Genomic DNA, 14,892 nt, shown 5'->3' with positions numbered 1-14,892 from the left:
TTAAATAATAAAAAAATAGCTATGAAAAAAGTTATATTTGCTGGATTGTCATATCGTAAGACTTATCTTTTTATACTATATTATATTATAGTTTCTTTATACATGTATGTTGTCTTGTTATTCAGTAGGTTATTATTGCAATACAAGTGTTGTCAATTGCTTTAACTAGTTATGTAGGTTGTAATGTAACAGTATAGTCTATGATCAGATTGCAATGGTGTTCATGCAACTATGCGTAGATTTATCTTGGTGGCAAATTAGAAACACTGTTACACTTTTGAATGCTTGACACACATTTCTCCAGTACATTCATAAGGTCTTGTGAGATAGGAAAGATAATTATTCTATTAGGCATTTTGCAGTGCAGATGCTTTGTGATTAAATATATTTTATTTTATATTTATTGGGATGAAAGTGTGTTTTATTACTGTCTAGCAACTACTATAAAGTAATCAACTACATGTATTTCTTTTATTTCTAGATATCCTAGAGGATGAAGGGCAAAGTTCTGGCGTAGTGAAGGCTGAGGAATTTATCAAACAGAAACAACAGGGCAGCAGCCAGGAACCAGAAAAACTTAATAGAGATTTTACTTATACACCTAACAGGGCCTCTGGTTACACATATTCTTCAGCCAGGTCCAATATGGATGCAGAGACAACTGACCAAGCTATACCAGAAGGGAGTATTAATGCAACAAGCAAATACCAGGAACTTTTACGATCACAGATGACTCAAAATAAAGGTGCTTTAAATGATAATGACTTAGACTCTGGTGTGCCTTCAAAGACAGACTTTACGGATCTTGGTGGCCGACGTACACCTGTGGGAGAGGATGGTGATAAACAATATCAGGACGGTGACACTGCATCCCAGAAATCATTAGGAAGGGAAGATAATTTAAGTAACGGCACCAATGGTCAAACTGTTACTAAATATAACACAACTTTAGATGATTTTTTCGAACAAAGGAATCATCATTCAAATGGATCAATACAGAATGGATTCGATGCTGGGGAGAGAACTACTCCACCCGCAGTCATTGATGATGTTTTAGGAAATGGGCATTCAAGAACACCAATTTATTCAACAGAGAGCCCTGTGTATTCTAAGCACAGTTCTGCTCATAGCTCAGCCCGGCAGACTCCCACAGCAACAGAAGCATTTGAACAAGGACGACCAGAGTCAGTTGGTTCTACACATTCAGCAAACTCATTGAGCAAGCAAGTGCTTGACGACCTTGTAAGTGACGCATTGGGCCGACCAAGAGCTAGTAGATCCTTTCCTTCCCCTGAACCAACAAGGGAAGGTTCTAGACCATCCTCAACCCCTACACGACCTGAATCAGTGGGTTCTGCTCACTCTGAGAATTCGTTGAGCAGACGGGCAATTAATGACATTATTGAAGACAGTTTAAATATAACAAAAACTCCACCCCCGTCTAGGGAGAGTTCACTTCATGGTTCAAGGCCACGGACTCCTCCGTCACAAGAGCAGATTGATGATGTATTGAACCCTGCAGATAGGCATTCTCCTATACGACGTGAATTTTTAGCTGGCTCCCCTAGTTTATCGAATCATTCAGGAAAAAGTTCAAAGTCAAGTCATAGTTCTGCTCATAGTTCTGCTCAGAATTCAGCTCATAGCTCACAACGGCAGACGCCACAAAGAGACATCATTTCCAATTCTTTAAAAGCAAGTCAAGAAAAGTTATATTCTGGACTTGGTTCAGGTAGTAATGCTAGTTCACGCCCACAGAGTCTCACAAGTGAACAAGAACTTACTCAATACTATGAAAACTTGGCTGACACTAAGAGCGGAAGTAATACAGATATTTTAGGAAGTGCTGGGCCACGCACAGGAAGTGCGGCCAGTCTCCCTGCTATTGGTAGTCAACAAAGATACACCCCAGACAAAAGAAGTATGACACCAGATAACCATATTAGAGTTCCGGTAGTAGGTTCCATTAACAAACCCTCATTGTTGCCAAGCAGGACGCCGCCTCGGACCCCCATATCTAATGCAAGCAGCAGAACTGTTACCCCCATGAATGCTGAGACGGACAATGAGTTAAGATATAGAGAGGTTATTTCTTTTATTATTATACCAACTTTACCCTTGCCATGCTAAATTTCTGAAATAGACTTGACCATCTTTCAATCTGGACTAAACCATTAACCATTTTTAGGGAAAATTCCAAAATATATATTGACTTAACAGTTAAAAGTGCAGACCATGATCAGACAGTACAGATGTGCTGGCTGATTTTAGTCGACACTAGTCGTAGGGTAAATTTTGTTGCCGCTTGCAGGCAAAGAGTTATACACCATCTTTCATAAAATTATATTGTAGAAATCATATTAGTCATTCAAAAGAGTCATTATCTTTTGTAACATTGAATTTGCTAGGAAAAGCTTAAAATTCAAATGAAACAGAATTTTTTAATTCTGTCAATACCAAGCTGGTCTATTCAGTTTAATTACTACTTCTAAGGTTCAACGAGGTCATGAAAATTCATTTTAAATTAAGAAATACTACAATTTATAAGGCATAAATTATCAAAGATAATTGTGAGTGTCTGACAACGTCAGTTGTATAAATTGGGATATTCAATAAGACACCAAAAATTGCTGTCATTAATTTTTTTTTTTGGCAAGTTTGATAAATTTAAATAAATTAATCAAACTTCTATTCATCTAATGATCTGACTAACAACTTGAAGTACTTTACAACTAGATGTATACATTTTAATGGACTTATATTATTTGATTGCATGAAATTACGAATCAAATGGAAATCAATTAAAGGTAGGAATTAATCAAACAAATTGCTCATTTTTCAAACTGACTTGATTGAAATCAAACTATGAATGAGTTCTTTCATTAGATTTTTACTTTTTTTGTGGAGGAAGAAATAAAAAAGTGTTTTATTTATTTGAGGCTTAATTCTGTAAAGGCTTATTTGGAGAAAATGATTAAATATTATTTTATAATGGTAATTTAAAAATTCTTCCTTTTCATGAAATAACCTTTTTTATGAAATAGATTTGTCAAAATTAACTTTAAAATTATTTATTTGTAAAGTAAGATCCAATAAAAATTCCTCTTATCATGGGTAGAATTTTACAAGGTTTAAACCTTAGATTACTGGAACGGAAAGCTTAATAGCCCTTGCCACCAGTATAGAGCCAGACCAGCCTGCATGCACATCCATGCTGGCATGCTTGACCAGACTCGATACTGCAGAGACTCGATACTGCTGGCTGACCAACTGTCTTTTGTTTGTTTATCTAAAACTGATAATGATGATAATGGATAATAGTTCACTACAAGTTCAATTTTAGAAATTCAGATAGAATCTGAAAAGGGTTATCAAGTAAACACTTATTGAATACTACACGAAAACTTTTATGACCCTAACTAATTTTATAGACCATAATATACTTATAATTCATATATGACCCAAAGTAATCCTATAGACCATAATATACTTGTAATTAATATAAACCCGACATTGTTACATATAAGGTTACAAAGTTTTGGGCATTGTTTCAGTATCAAGTATAAATCTATAAATCAATCCTGAGTACAAAGAGGAACTACATTGTATAAAAATCTTTAAGAGTTTACTACTCCAAAACTTGATCTATTTATAATGTTTTTTTCTTGCTTGCATTTTAAATTATTTTGTTTAATATTCACTATTTCAATAAAATATTATTTATGAATGACAATACATTGTTAAGTTTTAGCCTGCTGGCGGCTGCAGAATCTATCCTTGCTATCAGTGCCTGCCCATCTGTGCCATCTGCACTGTTAGCTGCATTTTCAGTCAGTACATATTTTGTAATTTTCTCTAAATATGGTGAATAGTCATATCCAGTTTGGGAGATGGACAAATCCATTTAACATATTTAGCAGTAGGCCATCATATTAGTCCTCACAAGTTTTTTTCTGTCAATACTGTGACTTGTTATTCAAAAATTCAAAAAGACAACTTTCATTGGCAAACTTAGTGCATTAGTCATTTGCTTTTTCTTGCATTCTTCTTAATTTGACCCATTTTCTTTGGTCCATTTGTGCCTACTTGCATTGTCCTTTCTTTGACCTACTCACATATAGGCCTTCTTACATTGTTATAATTTTATTGACCTACTTGCACTGACCTTTTGTGCATTGGCATTGACTTGACATACCTTCATTGCCTTTCCTGTGTAAACAGTTACTTACATTTACCTTGTATAGATCTTGCATAGACCTTTATATGTTGACCGTTTTTCATAGACCTAATAGTATTGAAAATGTATGAACTATTGTGCAAGAAGATTATCTTTTATTAATCTGGTAGTCTTAGCTTATTTTCATTGACTTTGATAAAGTCTTATGTTGTAAACTTATGCTTGGATTTTTAAGTTCGGCTTTTTTTAACATACTAGGATTCAATTTTAACTAGGCATTAAGTAATCAAATGATTGTTAAAAATATTTGTAAAAAATATTGTAGCATACAGTATTTCAGCTGAGTTCTTAAAGTTAATTTTGTTCATTACAGCAAGTCAAGGATTTAGAGAGTACAATTTCGAACCTTCGCACATTATTAAGTTCAAGAGAAAATGAAGTGGCAGAGCTGAAAGATCAATTTTCAGAAGTACGGAAAATCAATGACAAATTGCAAGGTGATCTTGACAGACACAGAGCAAGGGCTTCACCAGGGCCGCAGATTGCGGAGGTATAAAGTTTTGTATACTTTACTATGGATTACTTAGAAGATATTTCACGTATTTGAAAAGGATTTGTTTTATTTGTTTTCCACATAATTATGATGTTTTTAGTACTCTGATATATTAGGTTTTTATAAATCATGTTTGTTTCATTCTAAAATTGTTATTTACAATAGCATAAGCAAAATAATGTTTTAAAGGCTGCTTTTAGCTAAACTTGCATTATATTTTCATTATATACTGATAACACGAATGGCACAAATCAGCCACAATAATTAAGGTTACGTTTTATGGGTTTTTTTTATGACATTTTGTTTAGAACTTAAGAAGCAAATTTGAATTTTGACAAAGAATATAATTTTCATTTTTTTCTAAACTTGGCAAAAGTAGTATAATAACCTCACTGAATATAATTTTAATTTTGATCTAATTGTTTTGTTTGAAACAGCTGGAGAGGAAAGTACATGAAGCTTGTAGTGAAAGAGATAGTCTAAATATGGAGGTGTTACGCTTAAAGGAGGAACTGAAACAGAAGTCCGAGCCTGGACTCAACAGCTACGATCCCAACAGTCCCTCAGCATTACAGAGAAAAATAGGTACAAACATTGGCTTTATATACAGTAAAATCCCTTTTGAATGAACATTTTTGGTTTGTAATTTTAAAAAATGTTGAAAATATTGTTTTGACTCAAATTTGATTCCTTCTGAATTATGAACAAGAAGCTAGAAAGAAAATTGACAATTAATGCAAAAGCCTAGTAACTTATTGAACATCACAACCAGATTATGAAATGGATGCTTAAGTATGATCTTGATCATTGTTTTTAGTATAAATTACAAAACAAAGTTGTTCTAAAGTTTCTATCTTACCTTGAGAATGTAATGTCATTTATTCTTGCATATCAGACAGTGCTAGAAAAACCTGTCTATGTTTTAAATGATGTCATTCGTATGCGCCTTATATGAATGAATTGCATTCTTAATGTGACATTATTGTGCCATTTTGAATGAAGATGTAAATTCATACACTGCTATAAGAAAAAAGTAATATATAAAAATATTAGTTTTTGTCACTTGTTTTCGAAGTATCAGTAATTGTAATATACAAGAAAAAGAATCAAACACCAGCTGTCAGCACAGACAGGAATATCTAGCTCTTGGGTAACTGTTTAGCAGAAACTTGGTAGAGCCTTGTTATTGCTGTAAACATTTACCCTCGAGCTAGATATTCCCGTCTGTACCTGCAGCCAGTGTAAGATCCTTATATAATTGTCTAGAAAATAAATTACAAAAATTGAAAATTGCTATTTCATGTGTTGTAGATGAATTAAACAGTCAGATTCAAGACTTGATGGAAGCTCACGACGCAGCATCGGAGGAAATTCACGCGGCTGAGAGAAAGGTGAAAGAACTGGCCGGAGAGAACGAGACATTACGTGTCACTCAGTCAGACAGACTGAGAGATATAGAGGACGAAAATAGACATCTTAAATTAGAGGTAATAATTTAATGTATTCTTGCATATCAGGCAGGTTTATTTACACTGGTGCTAGAAAATCCTTTCTTGCATATCAGACAGGATTATTTACACCGGTGCTAGAAAAACCTTTCTTGCCTATCAGAGTTTACACCAGTACTAGAAAAACCTTTTGTACACCCCCAATATAAGACAAGTTGTGTGCTTAAAATGATGTCATTTCCATGCGCCTTTTATGAACGAATGGCGTCATTTCCATGCGCCTTTAATGAGCGAATGGCGTTTTCTTAAGATGATGTCATTTTGCCATTACGAATGAAGTTGTAAATTAACACAATAAATACTTTAAGAAAAAAGTGTGAACTGAAAGTATTAGTTTTTGTAATTTCTTTTCGAAATATCATTTATTAATATGTAATATGCAAGAAAAAGAATTAAAACACCAGTCATTGTCACTGTCAGGAATATCTAGCTGCTTACGGCAGTTAACAAAGTTTTTAAGTCTTTCACACTATTATAAAGCTGGGCCAGCCTGCACATTCCTATAGTACCCGGCCAGCCTGAACCAGGCTCTACTAACTTCAAATTTTCATCTTGATATCCTATGAATGATAATGGACAATTCCAAAACTGGAATTTAAGAAATTCTACCCTCAGCAGGTTAAGAGTTAAAGTTGGGTAAACAATAATTATTGTTTTAATAGTCGGTTTCATATATTCATACAGAATGGTAAGGGCAGAAAATTTAAAATGCCTTTACAACTTAACAATATTTGTACAGTGTGTGATGAAGCTTATTAATTAAAGGGAAACATGTTTTAATAAATTGTGTTGGTTTTTGATATATTTACCCTATACACAGTGTGTGATTCAAATTCCAACATGATAACTGACTGATAATATTGTTATTGATGATGATAATTATAATAATGGTAATAACAATGCTATTTAATTATCAATAACAATGCTATTTAATTATCAATAATAACACTATTTAATTAACTGTTAATTATCAGGTAGCTTTAGAATTACATAAACTTTTGATAACTAAAATAAAGTTTTCATCCCTCTTTTTTCAGCTGCAGAGATTAAAAGAAGGTCACGTAGGTCATAGCGACGCGACAGATTACAGATATAAGATAGAACTACAGCAAGTGAAGGAAGATAATCGGAACCTAAGGGAGAGAAATTATCAGTTACATGATGATAATATAAGAGCCAAGGAAGAGTTATCTGAACTTAGGAAAACTATAGAATTCATGGATAAGAAAGTGCAAAAGAAAGAGGATAGAGGTCGCCAGTTTGATGCGTATGAAAGAAGTGGTGCGTAAAATTTTTCGTTGATAAATCGTACAGGCATTGTTTGCATCTGATCACCATAAGCATTGGGTAGAAATTTGTATGAATATGATTTTTATGGAGAAAATATAGGGCTACAGAGGAATTTTATTTGACATAATCTTTGTTTAAATTCTTTTAGACTTTATATTGGATGCTTTGTATTAGATTTCATTTCAATTTTTTGTTGATTTTATCATTAATTAAGAAGTTAAATAAGTGTCTGGGGACCATTTTACTAACATTTCATAATTTTTTGTAACTTTACACTTTAACACATTTAAACTTGCAAATGTTATTGTATGTTGTTAAAATGGTCCCAAAAAGTTTTTGTTGTATTGTGTCAGAAATATGGCAAAGTTTGTACTTAATATGTGTCGAGTCAAGAATTGTACATGTACCTTCTGTGAAAAAAAAAGTATTTAAAAAATTCATTGAGATTGGCATTAAACCATATTTGATGTTAAGATATGTACTGACTGAATAGCAAACAGTGCAGACAATCATCATCAGATCAGATAGCACAGATGTGTGGCAGTGTCACATCACCAGGTCTTGGTCTGCACTAGATCGCATGGGTCGATTCAGTCACTTCATGCAAACTGGTGGTGTGGTGCTGGTAGTTTTCACTTCAGATAATGGCAGTAAGCCACATTGAATTTACCAAAGCAGAGTTAAGCCATCCAAGAATCGAACCCTGTTCGGCTGATTCACAGTCCAACGCTCCTCCTATTGAGCTAACCAGACTGTTTCTTCAGGCAAACTGAAAATTGAACAGTGTTTATATCTACTTTTAGCCACAGATACAGATAGATTTATGAAATCTAGTTACCAGAGTGACCTCAGCTACACCAGGTTATCCGATCCTGTACCAGACAGAAGGACCGACAGGGAGAGGGAGAGTTATTCCTTCTCAAGGTCAAATTATGACCTTCAGAGGACGGAACCATTGAGAGATGATAGGGAGTTTAAAGAGGAAAGATTTACCAAATCTGATGCAAACAGGTTATTTTTTGAAATTCTGTAGTATGATTATGCCCCCATTTTGAAAAAAAGGGGGTATATTGCTTTGCACTTGTCGGTCCGTCGGTCCGTAGACCAAATGGTTTCCGAGTGATAACTAAAGAACCCTTAGGCCTAGGAACTTCAAACTTGGTATGGTGATTGGTCATGACCAGTAGATGACCCCTATTGATTTTGGGGTCAAGGGGTCAAAGGTCAAGGTCACTTTGACCTTGAAAGCAAAAACGGTATCCGATCAATAACTAAAGAACCTTAAGGCCTAGGAACTTCAAACTTGGTATGGTGATTGGTCATGACCAGTAGATGACCCCTATTGATTTTGGGGTCAAGGGGTCAAAGGTCAAGGTCACATTGACCTTGAAAGCAAAAACGGTTTCCGATCAATAACTAAAGAACCTTAAGGCCTAGGAACTTCAAACTTGGTATGGTGATTGGTCATGACCAGTAGATGACCCCTATTGATTTTGGAGTCAAGGGGTCAAAGGTCAAGGTCACATTGACCTTGAAAGCAAAAATAGTTTCCGATCAATAACTAAAGAACCTTAAGGCCTAGGAATTTCAAACTTGGTATGGTGATTAGTCATGACCAGTAGATGACCCTATTGATTTTGGGGTCAAGGGGTCAAAGGTCAAGGTCACATTGACCTTAAAAGCAAAAACGGTTTCCGATCAATAACTAAAGAACCTTAAGGCCTAGGAACTTCAAACTTGGTATGGTGATTGGTCATGATCAGTAGATGACCCCTATTGATTTTGGGGTCAAGGGGTCAAAGGTCAAGGTCACATTGACCTTGTAGGTAAAAACGGTTTCCGATCAATACCTAAAGAACCTTAAGGCTTAGGAACATTAAACTTGGTATGGTGATTGGTCATGATCAGTAGATGACCCCTATTGATTTTGGGGTCAAGGGGTCAAAGGTCAAGGTCACATTGACCTTGTACGTAAAAACGGTTTCCGATCAATAACTAAAGAACCTTAAGGCCTAGGAACTTCAAACTTGGTATGGTGATTGGTCATGATCAGTAGATGACCCGTATAGATTTTGGGGTCAAGGGGTCAAAGGTCAAGGTCACATTGACCTTTTAATTAAAAACGGTTTCTGATCAATAACAAAAGAACCCTTAGGCCTAGGAACTTCAAACTTGGTATGGTGATTGGTTATGACCAATCAGATGACCCCTATTGATTTTGGCGTTAGGGGTCAAAGGTCAAGGTCACATTGACCTTGTAGGTAAAAACGGTTTCCGATCAATAATGAAAGAACCCTTAGGCCTAGGGACTTCAAACTTGAGATGGTGATTGGTCATGATCAGTAGATGACCCCTATTGATTATGGGGTCTAGGGGTCAAAGGTCAAGGTCACATTGACCTTGTAGGTAAAAATGCTTTCGGATCAATAACTTAAGAACCCTTATGCCTAGGAACTTCAAACTTGGTATGGTGATTGGTCATGACCAGCAGATGACCTATTGATTTTGGGGTCAAGGGGTCAAAGGTCAAGGTGACATTGACCTTGTAGGTAAAAACGGTTTCCGATCAATTAACTAAAAACGCTTAGGCCCTAGGAACTTCAAACTTTGTGTGATGATTGGTCATGACCAGCAGATGACCCCTATTGAGTTTTAGGTGAAGGGGTCAAAGTTCAAGGTCACATTGACCTTTTAAGTAAAAACGGTTTCTGATCAATAACTCAAGAACGCTTAGGCCTAGGAACTTCAAACTTGGTATGGTGATTTGTCATGACCAGCAGATTACTCCTATTGATTATGGGATCAAGGGGTCAAAGGTCAAGGTCACAATGACCTTGTAAGTAAAAACGGTTTCTGATCAATAACTAAAGAACACTTCGGCCTAGAAACTTCAAACTTGGCATGGTGATTGGTCATGACCAGCAGATGACCCCTATTGATTTTTGGGTCAAAGGTCAAGGTCACATTGACCTTGTATGTTAAAACGGTTTCCGATCAATAATAAGAGAACCCTTAGGCCTAAGAACTTCAAACTTGGCATGGTGATTGGTCATGACCAGCAGATGACCCCTATTGATTGTGGGGTCAAGGGGTCAAAGGTCAAGGTCACATTGACCTTGTAGGTAAAAACGGTTTCTGATCAATTTACTAAAAACGCCTAGGCCTAGGAACTTCAAACTTTGTATGATGATTGGTCGTGACCAGCAGATGACCCCTATTGAGTTTTGGGTCAAGGGGTCAAAGGTCAAGGTCATGACCAGTAGATACTTTATAACCCTTATTAATTGTTTGATCACTGGGTCAGACGTCATGCATAATAACCTTATCACATGACTAATTGGCTGCTGATAGGGGGCATACATGTTTTACAAACATATCTTGTTTAATTTGAATGAGTAAGATTTTCCAAGATCATTTTTTTTAAGATTTAATGAAAATTTGTAATGGACATTTATATTTAATAGCTAGATAAAATCTTTTATGTCACTGCAGCTAATTTCATTTATAAAACGCAAGTTATCATTTCGGTGATTAAACACAACTTTTACAGTTCTGTTAATTTATTCAATAGTTTGATAGCCTTAATCAGAAAGTGATCTACTTACACCTGATCAATTTCAGCCAATCAGCATTCAGCTGCTTCATAACAAACAAATTTTCAGAGCGTACTAGCTTGTTTCTTGATCTCTAGACATTCTGCTTATCAGCCAACATCTAGATGCACATAAAATAGTATTCTTTAAGAACCAATGAATTTTTACCATTTTTGTTTACACCATATATTATTATTTTAATTTAATATCCATATATTTAATAGTCGGACATGTCATTATGCAGAACAAGGTTTATGTTTTTATAAAAGAATTCAAACATTTTGCAGATATGAAAGTTATAGAACTGGGCCGGATGGTGGATCTTCAGACAAACTGCTAAGCTCCCTTGGATATGTACGACCTTTGACCCCTGAAAGGCCAAGTGCTTTAGGGCCTCCAAAAAGAGAAAGTCCATTGATGTCAAAATCGCAGGAAAGAGTTGACCTTTCAAGGACATTTGAAAGGAGTGATATAGACTTCAACAGAGCGCGAATAGAAAGAAGCAGGACAACGTCGGCAGAGATTGACCTTCGAACAACGTCACTGGCAGCATATCATGATGATTTGTCAAAAACAACTCCGGCCTTGTCTGGAAGATCTAGAGGTACTGTGTCTATTTGATTAATAATTTTGATTGCTAAAAGTGTGCAGATTATAGGGTCATTGATGGAGACTGTCTATTTTAATATATGTTGCCTTTATCATATGTTTAGTTTTAAGATTTTGGTTATCAAACTTTTTTTTTTTTTAATCAATTTTATAATGGAATAAATGAACCAAAATATTATTTTGTTTACAACTTTGTGTCAAATTTGGACGAGTCTGAAACTTATTATACTAGGGTGATTCTTTATTAATTATTTATAAAATCTTATGGGAGGTTTTGAACATTGAACTTTAGTTATTCATTTGCCTGTCAATGTGTTAACTTATAACATTTTTATTATAAATAGGCTTTGCAAAGTCTATGCTATGGAATTGTCGATGTAAAAAAGGTATGATTTAGAATCTAACGCATCTTTGTATTATGTCTCTCTAAAGAATTTGGTCTTCAATTTTACATATTGGGTAAATTGTTGTAGTTGTTTTTTTTCCATTTTTTTTTTTATCTTAAAGTAGTCGATATACAAATCGTCTCTAGATCTTCTTGGTGATTTTTAGTTTATATTGACATATTTGTAGCAATTTACAACGAAATATCTGACCAGCGATCCAAGTCTAAAGTCCAAACTGATGATGCGAACAACACAAATTATTGTGAGTCAGCTGATCAAAATGACTGTAAACCCCAAACTGAAACTGTAAATAACCCTAGTAACCCTAGTAACCAAGCTCACACCTCCCAGGTTTTCATGAATCGTTTTGTGCCCAAAAATCCAAAAGCAGAAGTGGAGGAATCTCAAGCGGGTACATTTGATTGGTTGGAGTGAGGTGGCTACACTTGATTTATGTTTCATTTGTTTTTTAATGTTTGTTCTTTGTCAAGCATGCTTTAGAGCTGTGTTTGTCAGTGTTGTAACATTGTAATTTTGTTGATTGTTACATGTCCTGGTTTTGTTAGTGACATGTCCTAGTTTTGTTGGTGTTTCTTTGAAACTATGTACTATTAAAAATGTAAAATGCAGTGGGTTTTGCTAGAATTGGAACTTTTTCTATATTCTTCCTAGTGTTGTAATATTTTGCCAGTTACTTTATATTGTAGTCACAATCTTTTCTAAATCTTTTCTTGATGTGTTTTATACACTTCATTCTTTCATTCAGCACTATATACAAAACATACAAAAATATAATTTCTATGAAAAGTATAAAACCATTGAGTACTAGTATTGATATTCAATAACTTGACCTTGATGGTCAAGGTCAAGGTCATTTTAATGTCAAGGTCAAGTTGTTTTGTCAAAGTATAAATAAAACAGCTCATTAATATCAAAGGTATGACCACTTTAAGCAAAATGCAATAATTTGACTTTGATGGTTAAAGTCAACTAAAGGTCAAGGTCATATTTGAATTATTCAACATGTCAGTTTGGTCACAAAGGTTGTTTGTCAGTTAAGTGCAAGTTTATTGGTAATTAAATTACATTATGATAGCAGACTAACACCTAATTAGTTTTCCTGGATATCACATAAATATTGTCCTGTTCCTTTCTCAAGTTTATTTGCCATCTTCTGCCATCTGAAACAGAGCTAGGTGTCCTCATATAAACTTATACAGGTAGTAGCCTTAAAAGTGGATCAATTTAGCTACAAAATTTCAAAAAAATGATCAAGCTTAAGTAAAAAATTAATGATATTTTAACTTAATTTAAAACCTCACATCTCCGGTTTCTGGTTTCACTAGCAGAAATTTCATCATAGAAGAAAATTATAGCTGGCTTATGAGAGGTCCTTGGTTCTGTCAGGGTGTTTTTTATGCGTGATAAAATGTTAAGAGGAGTTTAGTTTATACAAATATATTTTAGTTTGATTGTGTTGGAAGCTATAAGCTTATTGAAACACTCTCGAATCCAATCCTGGAACCAACCAGTACTACACAATGAATGTTAAGTTTCTTTCTCAAGGAAACAACGGCTTGAGCCCTTGAGTCAGCAATCCTAAGATTACTAGTCCGACGCATTAACCCCTCTGCAGGTGTGGTAAAGCATGAAAGCAAAAAGTGATGAAATGTGAAAATATTACTTATTTAGTTATAGGAAGTATTGAATTAGTGTTGTTGTTTTTTTAAATTTTGTCTCTTAACCATCTAAGCTAGGTGACTGTCTATAGTAATTAACTTTTGACTGAAGTTTCTTAACATTGTGTGAGCATGTACTCTTGCATAATGCACAGACTATACATGTATATTTGTGTAACACAATAGTTAATGCCTTAATTAATATATTTTGTTTATTTTTTAAATGTAACAGACTTGCTAGTTTTTATCAAGAATTTTGATTATACATTTTTTATTGCTTAGTGAAAATATCAGTCAAAATTTAATGATGAAATAAGGTTTTATGTAAATAATTATTAATGTTTATGATTAAAGTGTGCTTGAATTAATATATTATAAATTTTAACAGCATTGACCCATTCTGACATTATTTCAGACAATATTGCCTTTAATTTAAACAGTATTTATTTGTAATCTTTTCATTTACATATTAAAGTACATGAAATACATTTTATGAATTGAGAAGGAAGCTTAAAAATGTTTTTTGAAAGCTCTCTCCGTAATCTGTGAGTATTTCACAAATTTTATATGAATGGTAACAAAATATACAATACATAAACTAAACAATACATATCATTTTGACTTTGTGCTTGCTTTCTTACGTATATATAATATCATTGTAATACTCGGGTATTCATGAACTGAATTCAAGATTCATAACCGTTCAATTTGAGATTAAGCACAAATAAGAATTTAATTTTACCAAAAAAAAAAAAAAAATGGAAACATTGTTTAGTTTAGCATTTAAAATTAAAAAAAAATAAATATTAGCCTCCATATCAATAATGATATTGCCTTTTTGACTATGATGTTGATGGAAAGTGTGCATTCTACATTTTATTTGACTTGCTGATCATGTCTGACAATAATCAGTAGTGGCAATAAAGTTGCTTGTGCCACTATTATAAAATCAAAGCACAGAAGGCGCTGAATTTGTTTGGGTCTCAGAATGTCAGAAAGGTGAAGGTTGTAAGATTATAAACCAATTTGTTTTTGTATAGTGCCACCAATGCTTTCCATCGTTTTGATTGTAGTAAATTGGCTATAAGACTTATTGC

The 14,892-nt window shown here is 34.2% G+C and overlaps 1 protein-coding gene across 5 annotated transcripts in view; it reads left to right on the top strand.

The window, feature by feature from the left end:
- Positions 1–14,892, top strand: part of LOC132744638 (microtubule-associated protein futsch-like) — a 42,657-nt gene that overhangs the window by 20,954 nt on the left and 6,811 nt on the right. For 2 of the 5 annotated variants that reach the window (XM_060733393.1, XM_060733394.1), the window contains exons 4-11: positions 482–2,085; positions 4,551–4,727; positions 5,168–5,315; positions 6,042–6,217; positions 7,276–7,519; positions 8,332–8,539; positions 11,409–11,725; positions 12,304–12,528. In XM_060733393.1, coding sequence (XP_060589376.1) covers positions 482–2,085; positions 4,551–4,727; positions 5,168–5,315; positions 6,042–6,217; positions 7,276–7,519; positions 8,332–8,539; positions 11,409–11,725; positions 12,304–12,528 — 3,099 coding nt within the window. Of the gene's footprint in view, positions 1–481; positions 2,086–4,550; positions 4,728–5,167; positions 5,316–6,041; positions 6,218–7,275; positions 7,520–8,331; positions 8,540–11,408; positions 11,726–12,074; positions 12,117–12,303; positions 12,529–14,892 lie in introns of all 5 variants that reach the window. The other 3 variants (XM_060733395.1, XM_060733396.1, XM_060733397.1) reach the window with 3 other exon arrangements.

The sequence above is a fragment of the Ruditapes philippinarum genome, unplaced genomic scaffold (genome assembly GCF_026571515.1).
Source record: "Ruditapes philippinarum isolate M1 unplaced genomic scaffold, ASM2657151v2 ctg643_1_1_1_1, whole genome shotgun sequence".
Lineage (NCBI taxonomy): Eukaryota > Metazoa > Mollusca > Bivalvia > Venerida > Veneridae > Ruditapes > Ruditapes philippinarum.
The sequence above is the reverse complement of the archived record's forward strand: the minus strand, read 5'-3'. Positions and strand labels throughout refer to the sequence as shown.